General features: G+C 38.0%; 1 protein-coding gene across 1 annotated transcript in view; it reads left to right on the forward strand.

Annotated features, from left to right (window-relative positions):
* The window catches only part of LOC134678725 (tyrosine-protein kinase Abl), a 71,763-nt gene extending 70,641 nt beyond the window's left edge, over window positions 1–1,122 (forward strand). Inside the window, exons 17-18 of the mRNA XM_063537392.1 lie at window positions 172–276; window positions 613–1,122. Coding sequence (XP_063393462.1) covers window positions 172–276; window positions 613–616 — 109 coding nt within the window. The 3' untranslated portion in view covers window positions 617–1,122. The remainder of the gene's footprint in view (window positions 1–171; window positions 277–612) is intronic.
* The last annotated feature ends 16,026 nt before the right edge of the window (window positions 1,123–17,148 follow it).

Here is a 17,148-nt window from a genome sequence, read left to right on the forward strand (position 1 = left end):
TGCATCCAGTTCGTCCCGCCATCTCCGCCTGGGCCTACCAGATCCTCGCCCGTCTTGCGGCACCCATACCGTGGTTATTTTGGCCCACCTCTGTGGGTGCATGCGGCAGACATGGCCGGCCCACTCGAATACTCGGCTACTCGAATAATAAACTATGTTTATCTTTACCAGACTGGAGAGTGAGGCGCGAGCCCTGGCATCGCCCGCGCCGCCCGCGCATCACCTCGCCGAGGGCGTTGAGAAGGCCCTACGGGAGCTACATGATATCGTCACTAGGTAAACCAGCAATCATTATATACGCGAATACGGGTTTTAAGGCCGAACCACACCGGCTTGCGTGTGCGTGTCGTGCGCGTGTGCGTGCGCTGAAATGTTGGAGCCGCACACGCACACGTCACGCCAGCCGTGTGCCATCTCTCATAAGGATCTGTATACTACAACGCCGCACGCGCACGTCACGCACACGCAGCCGGTGTGCACAGGCCTTTAAGCGGATTTTAAACACATGTAAACACAAGCCAGTTGCGAAAATCGAAGTTTCTAAAGTCCTCGCTGATACTCTTGTATAAAGCGTAAGCATGCCCTTATGTACGCACATATTTTTTGTCCCAGGTAAACAGCCTACGCTACGCTTCGCCTTGGAAACCTCGAGCACTGAGATTTAACCCTAACTGTAAATTATACTAATCCAGACTATACAGATATAGTGTAATACTATATGAGAACTATTCCAACTATTTATATACATCAGTACATTACCTTATTGAATATTTAAAATTATGAACGCCACGTGGCCAAGTGTTTGATGCCATTTCAGATTGAAATTAGTGTTGGTAAGAAGAAGTCTATTGTGACAAAAAAATTAATTCTACTCGGTTTAAGAGTTAGTGAAGTAGTATGAGTGCTTTAGTAATATTTATGAGATGCGAAAATGAGACCCAATTATGGGGAAGGCCACTGCCAAAATCACGTGGCCAATGATAGTTCCTAAAAAGCAAAATTTATTTTTCAAAAATGACTATATGTTTCGTCCCGGATTGATGAATGGGAATCCACATTGTTTGTTTACCTATACATCCCAGCCTTCTCCATTATGAAAATTATATTATCCCCATTTCAGATTTTGTTGGAAAAAAATGGAGTTTCCTAAAATGGACTCTAACAAATCTCCCCTCAATTAGGGCTCCCCCACATCTAGCGTCTTTCGAGCGTCGGCGTCTGGTCAGCGCTATGGAAAATGACGTCGCAGCGCAGTTGCGTCGACGTTGCGTCGAGCAGCGGCCATAGAGTTGTAGACGCCGACGCTCGAAAGACGCTAGATGTGGGGGGGGGGGGGCCTTAGCTACATACACTGATACTCTATAACAACGAGTTACGTCTTAAAGAGGACTCAAAAGACTCAATTCTACCAACACTAAAAATTTTATATAGGTGCTTTAATATTGGTGTAATGGTATCATGGTATCTATCATATGGTACTTAAACAGCGGCGTGAAAAAGGTACTACAAATTTTGTATAGGAATGTTTTGTGTTATACTTATTTAAATATTGGCCTGTCCTCATTATGATCTCAAATAAAAAAAATACGAGGAAAACATTCGACTTAACCTCTTAGGGCCCACAATGCAAAAAATTCTTGAATTTTGAACTCAATAGTGAAAGAAATATGGTTGAATTTCTATTGTTTTGAAATAGAGCAAAACAAAAGAACTTTGTTCCAATTGAATATGGTTTAAATTACATTGAAGTAATTTGTACTACAGGTAGGACCGTGGGCGTTACGAATTTAATGTGTCATACTTAAGTCATAATTTGACAATTGTGACTTGTGACGCATTTTGTGTCATTGCGTACAAGTATGTACAAGTATGAGTGGAAGTTGTGTTATTTTATATAAAAATACAGGTATTATTTAAGGAGCAGTATTCCTTCACTGAAAAAAGTATTTGTATCGTTGTTATATTTATTATTATTATTGTGTAAAACAAAACATTTCTACAGACGCATTCCTACGGTTATTGAGCGTAGAGACTGTAACTTCGACCTTTCCATTCTGTCAACGTTGTGACAATAGCAATAAGGCTGCCTTGCCACTGAGGCGGAGATGAAAGGAGCCGTGCGGAAATCAACCAACTGCATTGGTGGTAATCCAGCACCTCACCTCTCATCTCAGATTTCTTTGGTCAAGATTTCTATAAAATTTGCAGTTCCATACTCGTAACTCATTGGATAACCTCATTCCTAACAAATTGGTATTTCGTGTTCATTTCGTCCAGAATGAAGAGTTTTACAAACCAGCCAAGTTTTGTCCAAATGTAACGAAATAATACGAAAACAGTATAATACGGCCCAATACGGAATACTGTGATATCCATTCAGAGGGCCTACCGCGACCCACGTTCGACGTGTCGCCTCTCTGCCGCACTTGTAAATTCGTACGTAAGTATGACAAGGCTGCAACACGTCGAACGTGGTTCGCAGTAGACCCTCAGTGACGCCTGTTGCTATTGTCATGGCAAATGTGACGTGTCTACAATTATCCTGTTTCTGGCTCCTCTACACGATGGGCCAACGCCGGCCACTCCAAGGGACGCAGCCATGCGGTAGAATGAGATAGCAATATCACTTGCTCCCTCTAACGCATAAATGCGTCCCTTGGAGTGGCCGGCGTTGGCCCATCGTGTAGAGGAGCCATTCAATGCACTCGCGAGATAGTACAAAATGTTACAAACGAGTTAGTGCCCGTAATGTTTACATTAAGACAATGCTGCGTAGGTGATCATCAAAATTACAGACGCAGTGTATAGTTAATTTCTATCGTATTTTCACGGAAACGTACGAACGTGTCTTGCTATTTCAGTCAGTCTCGGTACAAAAAGTAGTGACGTTGACTGAAGTAGCATGACAAATACGGACGTTCCGAGTAAATACGAAGGAACTGAAATAAATGTCATATACTAAGAAAAAGTGACCAAGGCCTCCAGTGCCCCAGGCTGGAATCGAACCAGCGTCCTCTGCTATCGCGGCAGGTGCCTGAACCACTCGGCCACCGGGCCACAGCACTGGGGCACTGGAGGCCTCGGTCACTTTTTCTTAGTATATGACATTTATTTCAGTTTATAATTTATATAGTAGTGTTTCTACTTGATAAAAACAAATTAAAATATTTCCTGGAAAATAATTTAATTTGTTCAAATACTTCATAGTAAATACGAAGGAAATCAATTATGCACTACGTCTGTAAGTCATTCACTGCGTTCCCTCTAACATACCTTACTTGACATTATATGGAACTTGCTAACTATGTAAACAAACCGCCATATTATAATAGGGGATATTACTGCAATGTTCTGCCGCCAGAGTGCAGCACTACCGACTCAGTAAATTCATGCCTTAAACTTAAACTGTTTTTTGACAAGTTTTCATACAATAAAATATGACATTGATGCATCATTTGTTTTGGTTTGTTTGGTTTGTTAACAAGGGCCTACCGGTAAACGCGAAAATCGAAATTTAGTTATCTGCCTCTTTATCGCTGGAATATGCAAGAGTTATAGAGAGATTAGATAACGAAATTTCGATTTTCTTGTTTCGCGGTAGGCCATGTGATTGACGTGACGTGTGATGTGTCAATGTGGTTTGTTTACTGTATGTGCCACAAAGGTGCCACCTGCGCAGAGCTTTGCCCAATATTCCCTATTATCTCTGAATGTCATTTACTAGTGACTTTTGTTTACGTAGCTAGCAAGTTCCATAGAATGACACTTTACATGAGCGTTTTTAGAAAATAGTGCACTGTTATTTTTAATCGAAAACATTTAAAATTCTGAGCTACTTTCAGACGAAAAAGTATAACTTTTGCTTTCCATAGGTAAGGGTCCTTATACAGGATGTTACTGACCATCGGGCTTTAAATCCAGGGCTCGATTCTACTCGCTAAACTGAGCTACTTTTATTATTGCACCACCCGAATTTTTTTTTTCTTTTTCATACATTTTGGCTGATCAGATGTCGACGTTTTCTATGGAAAAGCCAAAAATCTTTTCCCGATTTTAGGGTTGGTCCCATAGTAAAAGTAGCTCAGTTTAGCGAGTAAAATCAAGCCCTGGAATTAAAGCCCCATGGTCAGACGCATACTGTATTCTACTAAGCCACATACAGTAGGTGTTCAGTATTCCGGCGCTCGCCAATCCGGCAATAGGGAATACTACGCAAAACTCTGCGTAGAGGGCGTCACTCGCTCAATCACATGGCCTACCGTGAAACACTACAATCGAAAGTTCGGTTTCTGCCTCTCTATCACTCTTGCGCATTCGATCGATATAGAGGCAGATAACGAAATTTCGATTTTCGCGTTTCGCGATAGGCTATCTGTAAATAAACCGCCTTGATTCATCAATGTCATAGTGAAAACTTGTCAAAAAACTGTTTAAGGCCTAGTGTGTACAAGTTACGCTATGGTTTACTAAACAAATTAGTGCTGCACTCTGGCGGCAGAACATGGCAGTAATACTCCTCTATTAGCAACTCAGGTGATCCGCTCTATAATCCGACAGTTTACAATTTACATCTGGTATCGTCATCGACAACGATTTTTTTTTAATTAAGACTTCTTGAGTCTTAGTCGTATCAACCGAAAATTTTCAAATTTTCTGAAAATAAGCAATAGGTGCACGTTTTCTGAAAACGCTATTGGAATGAAATCGTCATGAAAAAAACATTAGTTTCAGTTTAAGTCCGTTTTATATGAATTTAAGGACTGTATCGTTTATTATAAATACAGATAAAACCTGGTCTAACTGTTGACGTGTGTATTATTTTGTATTACTATGTTCTTAAGGTATAATCTGGGGGTATTTTTAAGACATATCTGATATAAGAATGTTTTACATTTATTTTATTTTAGGGACTTTATGATGATTTTAATACCTTCTAGCAAATGTAATTCGGACAAGCCTATCGAGCTTAATTTGAGACTATTTCACCGATTCCTTAGTACGATTTAAAGAAACAAAAGGTTAATATGCTGCCAAAATATGCCATCTAAGTGTCCTTTTCATGATTGCTCAATTGAACATCCACAGAATAAATGTGGTGTATTTTATCTTTACATGAAAACGACTTTTTATGCAACATTTTGGATTCCCGTCAATTTCTGACGCCAGGGAAATGACGGAAACAGCTAAAAGAATCTACCGAAATCCAAAGCCTAACGGACATTCATGGCGTTGAACCATGGCTAGAACAGGTCGATAGAAACGCTCCATGATGGTTATATTGTATACCAAAGTCGGGGTTGTCGTAAGTAACATGCCATATTTTCAAAAAGGCCACCAAGCACAGATCCAAAACTTTTTTTCCAACTAAAAGAAATGATTAGACTATGCCCAGATGTTTCGCTTTACGAATCATATGTAATTGCTGTTTACATAGTACGATTTTTTTTTGTGTAATACTTATCTTGTTCGCAAACCGTAAATTTTCTTGTAGTATTTGTCCGAAATCGTTGTAGTTACTCGGGAGGATTGGGTAAATATTGTCCAAACCATATGCTTTACGTGATCTCCCAGGACGAAATGTTACTTATTATTAAAGCACTAATTAAACTATATGTGTAATTTTTTAATAAAAACATAATACCAGAAAAAACGGCTAAGTAAAGTTGTATTTATAATAAACGATACAGTCCTTAAGGCGCTTGGGTATATTTTTAATAAGTAAACTGACAAACCATAAATGAAAACTTTTAGAGCAGGCTTGTATAACTTACATTATCATGAAAAAAAAAATAGTAAGTGACCTACTCAGTCTCATTTTATTATTTATTTATTCATTAAAATCTTGTCCAACTTTGATCATTCTTTTTTATTTTAAATAATTTATTTAACTTTTTCAAAAAATACCATGCTCTACTTATAAAGGGGACTTATACAGGATCTGATACTGGTATGAAAAGGCCTATTCATTTATTAAATATTAATCTTTTTTCTCATTGAATGAATGGACAGAAATCATTTAACAGCTGAAAAACATTTTAGGGTGTCCGCTAGATGGCGCGCTTGCACGGAGCAGATGAGCGGGTTAACGAAAAATAATATGTGCTACGCTAACTAGCGCGGACGCGTGTGGCGGATTTTACCCACAATGCACAGACAAAACATCCTCCAGACTTAGCATAGTCGCGCTACCCCCTCTGCCACGCATACGGTAATTTTACTCCATGTCCGAGACGAAAGTGTCTTTGTGTGACGTCCGTGTCTTTGAACGGACCAATCACGGCACGGGACTTCGCTCACCTCGTCCCGCGCACCCCCGCATTTTTGGCGTCATCAGTTGCATGACTTGCATGAAATAATTCCTAATCTATGCCACAATGGCACTCGCGTGCGTGCGCTGCGAAGGGTACCCGCGCCATCTAGCGGACCCCTTTAAAATGATGATACGAAAATAAATATATTAATAATAAATGAATATACCCCAGTATCGTACATTATTTTAATCTGTGACCGCCCAGTGCCTACGAATAACAACTTGCAAGACAAAATCAATATTGATTTGTCATAGTAAAGATCCAAAATGCAATGGAACGATGGCCTTTTTATAGGTATCTGGGCGGCTAGAGGTTAAATATCATCTGCATATATAAAACATTTTCAAATAACAGTTTCCCGTATTTTATAAATTCCTTCATCAATAAAATTATGTAGGTAATAAAATGAATATGTTTTGATAAAAAGAGAATTAACTTATGCAGATGATTTTTAAGAGGCCCACAGTTCGCCGGACGATATCAGCCTATCAGTTGTTCGGAGCTGTCCAATTTTGCTTCTAACTGACAGGCCGATATCGTCCGGCGGACTGGTAATCAGTGGGCCCCTTTAACGACATCGTTCATTTTTCAGAGTACAAGTATTTTATGACCATGTCGACCATATATCGCTATCTCTTTCATGCATCGCGTAACGTAATACATAGTTTGATCCACTGTCTGTAATTAGGTCAAGAATTAGCAAAAGTTTTTAAGAAACAATATTTTTTACAAACAGTGATAAATAATATTTTAAACTTTCGCGTTTTGAATACATATTAACTCACATTATAGACGGGGGTTAAACGTCGGTAAATAAAGGTAATTGAATATAATTCGCGTTAGACCCGTCTATAATGTGAGTTAATATAGTGATAAATAACTTGAAACGAAATTTTAAATATAATCAGGACATAATATATATTAATGTAAAGTACATCATAATTATTTTACTTGTATAATACAAGACAGCAGTGGGACACATTTATCAATGATGTCATGGTTTTTAAAATAATTTATTTGGTAATGTAGTGATTTGAGTTCCACGTAAAAGTTGCCGATATCAATTAACCCCCTTATTCTACGGCTACTAAAGTTGACAAGCCGATAATAATCGTTTGTCCCTTTCCGACTTATTGGTATGATGGAAAGGGAAAAACGATTATTAACGGCTTGTCAACTTTAGTGGACGATTATGAATAAGGGCGTAAGTCATTGTTTCAGAAAAAGAGGAAAATCTTTTTCTCTTAAAACGTATTCATATTTCGTCGGGTGACAAGCAAAACTAACTAAATACTATTAAAAAATTTAAGTAACAATGCACTTTATTACACTTGTAACACGTTTTATTGTCCCATAATTTCGATGATGTTAGTTAGTGACTTTTGCTTGTCACCCGACGATTTAGTTTTGTAAACATCTTCATATCCTTTATCTACAGACACAGTGGATCAAATGTAATTTTTAAGTTACCTTTTGTTTAAGAAAGTAGTCCGACGTATAGCTTAGCTCCACCCTGTACATATCGATTTTGAAAACACCCTTTATATTCCTACTGTTATTTGGAAAGACTTACTAAAATATTGCTTATTTTGCATTAGGATTTAATTTTGTTTTTCAACTGAAATAAATGTCATATACCTACTAAGAAAAAGTGACCAAGGCCGAATGCCCCAGGGTGGAATCGAACCAGCATCCTCTGCTATCGCGGCAGGCTTATCGCCCCCTGGCCACACCTAAGGTAGAACAGTGTGGTTCGAGGTTCTAACTGCTATAAGCCTTCAGTAAGAAGTGCATGAATACAGGGTGTTTGGTACATCGTTTGCCAAATTAAAACGGCAGATAGGTTGAGTCATTTGCTATCTTCTCAGGCCTAGAAATTTTTAATTTAATATTTAAAAAAAAAAACACTTTTATGCCAGTTTTTCGTAAATTTCAAATTTTTACTTGCATGGTAGTAAAAAAAAAACATGGCCAATTTTCTTTTTCTAGGCATGAGTAGATAGCAAATGATGAAACGATGTACCAAACAACCTGTATACTTGGAAACATTCGACCTATGCCGCTGTGGCCCGATAGCCGAATGGCACAGACACCTGCCGCGATAGCAAAGGACGCTAGTTCGATTCCGGCCTGGGGCACTGGAGGCCTTGGTCACATTTTCTTAGTGTATAACATTTATTTCAGTTTGTAATTAGTATAACTACTATACTAATATTCTACTTGAAATAAGAACAACAGATTCAAGATAGTCTTTCTAAATGAGACCAAAAGTGTTCAGAATCGATATACTTAAGTGTAAGGGTTTATAAGTTATTGTAAAGACTGAAACAGAATTCGCCAATGAAATACGATCGTTGGTTCGTTCAAGTCAGACCAAGCGGGGTACGGATGGAAAAAATATCTTAGCATTAACGCGTTCAAAAATATCTTGCGGCCTAAATGAGACGGTGTCGAGATATTTTTGAGTGAAGTAACATAGTATTTTTAAAGATATTTTCCAACCAACTATCAGTGACGTGCTATGATGATGATGATTACAATTTTGTAATAGGTACACGTTTGAATGTAGAAAGTTACACAAATCTGCCTTTTAAGTCGGGTAAAAGTGTTAATTTAAAATGATACTAAATATGCCATAGACTTAATGCCATACAGTTGATACAGTTAATAGCGAGTGCTAAAACCGATAAATATTTACTTAAGTACTATAAAGAATAAAACAAAATCTAGAGGGCAGCACAGGAGACTCGTATTTATCAGCGCGATGCGTCAATATCAACTTTAAGATTCAGATTTGGGGCACTAGACGGCATACCGTCCAATACGCGTTGACTGTACATACTATCTGAGGTGCTTATAGTATCATTTTAAGCTGAAACAAGACACTGTCTTGGTTACAGGCACCATGGGATCTTTACGTTTTTAATTGAGAGTTACTGAGGCATAGTGAAGCTAAAATTAGATAAGGTCCCAATTGCCTACGGTAATAGAAAACGGATTGTGAGATTGGCGGAAAGCCTAAATAGATCAAAAAATAAGAAATTAATATAAATATTTAAGTGACATTTTTATTATTAAGTTACTATTAAATTAATCCGTATGATTTCCGACCGTATTGCGTAGTTTATAGAGTTTGTTTTCCAGTGCCAAATAGTATGTTTAAACAGATAATTTAGTGGAGCTGCTAATTTCAACTGGAGGTATTACTAGACAATGTATTATGAATATTCTTATGAAAATCCTAGTCGTAGTCTCTGGTTGACGCTAAACGCAGGAAACAGCGTCAAATTGCAAAAGAAGGAAAATGGCTCTCTGGTTGACAGCGTGCAGCGTCAACCAGAGATTAAGGCATATCTCTAGGAATTCTGTTAAGTGATAGGCAAATTCCTTGGAATTTCGATCATTTCGATATCTTCAGTTTTCTTCACACGACTGTATCGCGAAGGCGTCAAATTATCTATTACATAATGTATGTACTTTGGAGTTTGTAAGCGACAATCAAAATACTCGGCACGCGTCGTTATGGACACACATATGAATATATAGTTGTAGATATATTAGTTTTACATATATCGGAATTGAATCATGCCCGATCGATTATTATTTAAATATAATGTATATAATGTTTGGTATAAAATGAACTGGTTTATTTAATGCATGTCCCCGTTGGGCATGATTGTATGTACATTCTACCGTATCTCCAAACCGTTGTTTGGTCTTCCTATTTACTTCCAGCTTCTACTTAATTACTAAGTCACGGTATAGCCTTTGCTTTTAATCCTGGCACTACCACAATTGTATACGCACTGAACGAAGTAAGGCCTCGGGCGCGAGAAACGCTGAAGCGTAAACAAAAGTATGACGCTGGTTCAGCGTCGAGCGTAATCGCTCAGAGCGTTTTTATTTCGTGGCCCTCGGGATGAGGATTTGAAAATTGCAGTTACATCAAATGCAATTTTACGCGTGTAATATATTGATAATTGCAGTTGATCCAATATGCAAATTGCGATTTGCAGTCGAAGATAGGATGTATTCACTATCACCTCTCCAAAAGAATCGTGATAATGTATTTTGTAGCTATATTACCTATATCAACAGTGATTCTACATATTCCAATGTCGTAATTCCAAATTGTTTTTTAAAAAACGTGTCCCTTTTACTTGTCTCTACTAAAATATTTTCGAAAAAAAGTAAAAAAAAAAATTTTTTCGTTTTTGTTAGGTATGCATAAACCGTTCCGATGAGTTTTGTTATCGGCCGTGTAAAATATGTATACTTAAAGGCTTGCTACACGGTCGCCGACAAGCCCCCAGACCGCGTGGCTTTGGCCGGTCCCGGACCGTGTAGACAGTTGTTACCAACAAAATTTGACCAAAACTGACCAAGGACAGACCAAGGTCAGACGGTTAGAAGGCTTGTCGGCGACCGTGTAGCAAGCCTTTTATGCCAAAGCGCGTCACATAACGGACTGTTTTTCTTTTTTCAAATCAAAAGTAGAAACAACATAAAATATCATAATGTTTTGAAGTAAAGGGTACACGTTTCCAATTATTTGTATCTTGCCATCTTGCGTCAGCTGTTAAGTATCTAGAGGCTTTCCAAAACTGTTTGATCACTAACAAAACCTCCCGTCAATGTAAATCTAGCAAGCGTTAAACTACACTTAAGAGCAATTGAAGGGTCAGTATGTACAAACATTTCCGTACACAATGAATCATGTTCATATTAAAAATATGCTAACTCATTGTTTACAGAATAACTTAATTTTGGACCAAATTAACGATTGGCTTTTATTTCCTCTATCATATGTATATGAGCTGACGAAAAAAGGTAACATATATATATGTGCTTGACCGTTTCAACTCTGATTTCTATATAATTAAAATTGAGGCAAATCTTATTGGTTGTTTATACAAAAAGATGTACAAAACAATTATTCATACCTACACATAAAAGTCTTATTATTTTACAGTACATATGGTGCTACTTTACAGCCCGAGGGTGATATTAAGGACAATACGTGCCTATTTCAAAAATTTCAAGGGCCATATGTGCTGAAAACGTTGTACGATACACGTGCGAAAAGGTAATTCGTAACGAGTGGCGATAATTTGAAACACGACCGAAATGGGCGTTTTAAATCGACACTAGTTGCTACTCTTCCTACTTTTCCCACTTGTATCGTAATGTTCTATAAATTCGAGGTAAGTTTACACAATGTCGATATACGAAATGATTTTGCTGACAATTTTAATAGTACTGTAGGTACTTATCACTTATTTCAGTCGCCATCAGATATATATATATATATGAAGTTACTCTCGTACTAATTTACTATAGTAACTATAGTTCGTTTTTTTAGCATTAGAAAGAACTTCCAAGAAGGTAAGCGATCTTGACATGTATTTTAATCGAAAAACGCTTTTTAAAAATCAAAAACTATCATGAAAGCAGTAGAATATAAATGATCGTATTAGATTCATAATTGTTACATACTTGCCGTAACTTATTTTTAAAATGTGTTTTTCAATTAAAAGACACATCAAGATTGTTTACCTTATTACTAATGTATTAAAAAAAACCAACTATATAGTAGTAAGTAAGCCACCTATAAATATATTTATTTAAATGTGGGGGCCACAAATCAGAGTTGAGGCGGGAGCGATTATCGACTGTTCAGCATTTAAGACTGTATCGGAATTTTAGTTGAGGCCTACGCTTGGTAGTATCTTTTAGTTAGTACTGTGATAAGGCAACTATCTCATTGGACTTGTGCTCAATATGATTTCCTTATTTTCCACGTGTGTAATCTATATCTAGGCTAAAGAATACTATACGAACTTATGTATGAAAAATGTTATTTAAGTATAACTGATGTATGCTAGTCTTTAAAATAAATACCTAAATTTGGTTATAAGAATAAATATATACGTAAGTTCCCTTATTATAGAGTAATTTCGAAATATTTTAGTAACTTAAATTAGGTTTTGTATTTACCGGTAGAGGGCGGTCGTAGCCTATAAACGACTCGCTCGGTGTAGCGGCGCCACTGCTCACTCCCGCTCTTATGTCTTGCTGTCTCTTTCACTCTTACCACTTTGTAAGCGTGAAAGAGAAGTGTGTTTATTACTGACTGACTGACTACGATAAAAATAATAACGAGATTTTTTTTTCGATCATTAAACACTGTGCAACGATATATTCGATAACTTTTAGTGTAATTGACTATATTTTAGAATTTTTATTTATTAAATTTATATATATAGAAATAAATCATTCATTGGCAATTAAAAATAAATTGCTTTAATCGATAAACTAAATCCTTTTTTTATTTAGTGCTATTCTTTACTTAAGAGTCTTTATTGAAAATAATGTTGATATCTACTTATTTATAAAAAATAATTGCAATTATTTTAAACTACAATTTGAGTATTACCTACGTTGACTCGCTTCCGCCTTGGTCTCAGGTTGACTCTACTCGCTGCGTATAGCGTCACATTGTACGTTAAGACAAAATATGGAACGTGACGCACGTAGCGTCAAGCGTCAGCAATGGACCAAGGCGTTGTTCCTATAGAGCCATGTGGCACAGTGGCGCCGCCCCGCGGCGCACTCTGAAAACAGCTCAGAAGGCGCGGGGTGCTCAAAATAGAAACGAATTTAGATACAAACTACAGGGGAAAAAGTTGGGGCGCTTTAGACAAACTAAATCTGTATTTATTCTTCATTGTGATAAATAAAACTGTGGCTATAAATTAATAGAAAAAATGTAAGTGACACTTTATTCTTTATTCAGACAAACACAAGTTATAAGCTTACAGCTGCATGATGCCAAGAATAAATATATATTATCAAGTGACACTTGCGTCCTTAAAAAGCCTAGGTGGCTGATATTTTGTTGGGTTATTATTTACTCCTAAACCCTCGCAGAGTAATGTGTTTTTAAGCTTTGTTTTATTAGGTATTATGTCGAATTGCAAGTGACAAAATGCTTGATTGCAATTTTCAACTACTAAGTGCCAAAAACACGCTCCGAGCGAGTACGCTTCACGATGACGCTGGCAACGTTTACTGCGACACAAGTAAAAAAAAAACAAATGTATAGTTCGTAGGTTTCTAATAGAGCCCAACGGCTAATTTCTCTATTGTTAAGAATAACCTACGGCAATCCACGCGGCCGGCTTCCGCGTCGAGCGTATCCGTTTAGAGCGCAGCGTTTTTGCGAAAACTACCTAACACAGATTGGTTTGTCTAAATCGTCTTAGCTATGAATGAGCTCAAATAAGGGTCGGACTGCGTTCAGAGTGGGCGGATAGTTCTGTATGTCTAGTTATCCGATACCTTCGTGGCTATATTTCCGGGGCGATGGGCTTGCATGGACGCCGCTTCGCCAAACCGCGGCCCTCCGTCGATTCCTAACGTAAGAACACTTCAGTTTTTCACTTCACTCAAGATACGTAGCCAACGTGCAACGGTTAACGTTACGATTGGCACGTTGGCAACGCGCCCAGGTGTGGTGGTGAAAGACCGTGGGTTCAAACCTCGGTTGCGCTGAAAAAATCATACTCAAGAAAAACGCATAAAGTTGGCTAATAATTTGGTCAGAATCCTTATCAATTATAATATCATACACAGACCAATTCCAAAACAGATTCCAATTTGTTCTACAGATGATGTATGGGAAAAGTGTATTTTCTATAGAACTAATTGGATATAACCCCATATTTTGTATTTCGAAATTCTTACAAATGTGTAAGATGTAAATGTAATTCGAATGCAAATTATGTAGTTACAAACAGTTCTCAAAAGTGTTCTTACATTTTAAATATCAAAAGCTTTGATATTTTAGAAGGTGCGGTGTGCTTACGTAACCGACATACTTACGGAGCAAAGAGCCTACCGCGAATCACTTCGCTCGTCTCTTTCCTTCTCCACCGCTCGAAGCAAGAGCGATGGAGAGGCAGATAACGAAATTTTGACTCGCAGTAGGCCCTCAGTTTCGTTTGAAAGCACTGGACGTTGGTTTAATTTTTTGTAAAAACACCGAGGATGACGGACGGCCCGGCCGCTTTGCCAAGTGCCCAAACCGCTTCATTTCAACTATTTACTGTAAGTAGAAACCCAAAGAAACCAGTACGTGCAGATGTCAAAATGTAATGGAAATAAAATGTTTTCTTAATGAACGATGGGTTTTATTTAGCCTAGAGCATTCCACGAGGTGTCCCGCACAAGGGGCCAAAGCTGTTGAGTGTAACAATAGTTATTTGTTTTACAAGAGGGCAAAGTAGTTGTTTAACCGCTCGTGCTAATATTGATACCTACCCGAGCAAGCGAAAGATTCCAAAATCGAAAAATGGAATCTTGAGCGTTGCGAGGGTTAAACAAAATTTGCCCCTGAGTGAAACACAAAATTCTTCACCACACCAACCCGAAGCAAACATTAATGTAAATTGTAAAATATCAAACAAAATCAAACGAAATGAATGTTATTAAATATTTATCATTCAAAATCATCATTTAAAAGTCAATTCTATCAGCAAACATAAGAAAACAACTCAAAATTTGCATTTGATTACTTTGCCTCACATGTGAATTACTGATAGCAAAGTGCAACTTTGCTATCCGTTTTTGAAGTGCAAAGTAAGCCTTTCCGAGCTGGGTGTGTGGTGTGGTGAAAAGAAAAGATAAATGTTTTTGTGCTCCATTGGGACAATTAACCAAACAACTGTTAAAAATATAAATAGAGCTCGGATAGGTATGTATTTTTACGAACGGCTAAATAACTTGTACCACATTAATAGCTTGAGCTCCAAAGTGCTTGTAAAACGGATTAAATTACACAAAGATAACAAGACCTTTATACCCGATACCCCGAGCAAGTGAGTCGAAAGGTTCTACAAACCAGTACGGATGTGATGGTCGTAGTTGTCTACGTGACAGCGTGATAAAACGGTGTCCGTCTCTTTCTATCCCGCAGAGTTAAAAAGTGACAGTTGTTTTATCACGTGGATAAATAGATCCATAACTAATAGGGTTGCAGAAGGCTACCGCGTAAGGGCTAATTCATAGTAAAGTTCCGTAGTAGAAATATATGGCCCATTTTATTTAAAGTTGTCCCCTTACACGTTTTTTTTCAAATTTGAGATTTTTTATGTTATTTCTACTCAGAATCACGAGCTCTTTCTATCCTTAGGATCAAAAGAGCTCATGATTATGAGTAGAAATAACTTAAAAATATCAAATTTGAAAAAAAAGTGTAGGGGACAACTTTAAATAAAATGGCCCATGTATCAAAAAGTGGTAAGACGCGTAGGTATTTTTTTCATGTTCAATGCGACCAGCTGACGGTCCTTCTCCGCGATAAGTATAACCTGCTGGCGTTTATTTTACTCATTACTTCAACAAGGAGGCGACGTCTTATTTTTATCGTGTTTTGGTGGCTTCCGTTCCTCAACCCACCAACAGAGCGGCATCTGACGTCCACAAGGGCTCATTAATCGCCCTTAACCACTTTAGAAGCATTCCATGAAATTGTCTACCGTTGTCCCGTACAAACGCGAAGTTTCTGAAGATTTAAAGGTATTAGAGTTTTCTTTTCAATGACAAATGGTCAAAAATATGCACAGAAAAATAATCGCCTGCTTTAAATGCCGAGAAAAAAGTCGCAACACAGGAAATAAAATGCGTTTGTACGGGACAGCCCGTGGAATAATGCTCCTTTACGAGTTATAGTTGGACTCGCTCGCTTGGTACTTTGCAATAACGCACTTTTATCACGGATGTACCGCGCCCGAGCCCTATCGACGAAGTTGGCGGTACCGACACCGCTATTACCGATAGCGATATTATCGATACCGATATCGAAGCCGGCTATGGCATTGCGGATTATTCATGGCTGGGCAATTAGATTTGAACGGTCTTTTATAAGCGGTTTTCAGTGTGATTTTAAGAAGTTTATCAGCTGCTATTAAGGGTAGTATACCGCCCTCCTAAAACCTAAAACCTAAAAACAAATGATTTTGAAAATGGAATTATCATTTATCAGTAGGTAATAGAGACTAAAGTATCAAGTTAGCAATGAATTTCCTTTTGAAAGAGCGCTAATTTGGCTTAGTAGGGCCTCTGGAGCCGCCATTAACAGGCGTTCCCCTCTGTCGAAAATAGGCGGCCAATGGTCAACCACATGTCAACCATATGTATGGACTGACGTTTATCTGACATGACGTACCTATACACTTGATGTGCCCCTCCCCCGCAAAAAACGGCAGACTATTAAATAGTCTGCCGTTTATTTTGTACCGAAAATTTTACACATGGCGTCTCCGTTGTTAATTACTCCGAGAGTAGGGCACGTGATCATCGATACAAAAAAAGAAACCGTTTTTCCACTTCTAAATATTTTCCATTCTCCATAATTTTTAGTGCGTGATTGACACAATGAAATACAATGAAACTTGTTTGAGTGGGACCTGGATAAGTAGAAACCTCCATAGCTGGGACTCATGATGCGGTCCCGACACTTTGCCATTGAATTACCTCTGTTAAGGGGCCCACTGATTAACAGTCCGCCGGACGGTATCGGCCTGTCAGTTGTTCGGAACTGTCAAAATTTTGTTCTAACTGACAGGCCGATACCGTCTGGCGGACTGTTAATCAGTGGGCCCCTTTACGACACCGACGTTCTTTGAGTGGTGAGTCGTCGTACTAAATGTATGGGAGGGTTTGAAGTAATGTTTGGGATATTTCTGCTTTTATTAAAAAAAGTTATTAATGTAATTTTACTCATTGCATTGATTGTAACCTTGGCTAGGCCGGCAGGGTCGAGACATGATATCCC

This window comes from Cydia fagiglandana, chromosome Z, assembly GCF_963556715.1.
Source record: "Cydia fagiglandana chromosome Z, ilCydFagi1.1, whole genome shotgun sequence".
NCBI classification, from domain to species: domain Eukaryota; kingdom Metazoa; phylum Arthropoda; class Insecta; order Lepidoptera; family Tortricidae; genus Cydia; species Cydia fagiglandana.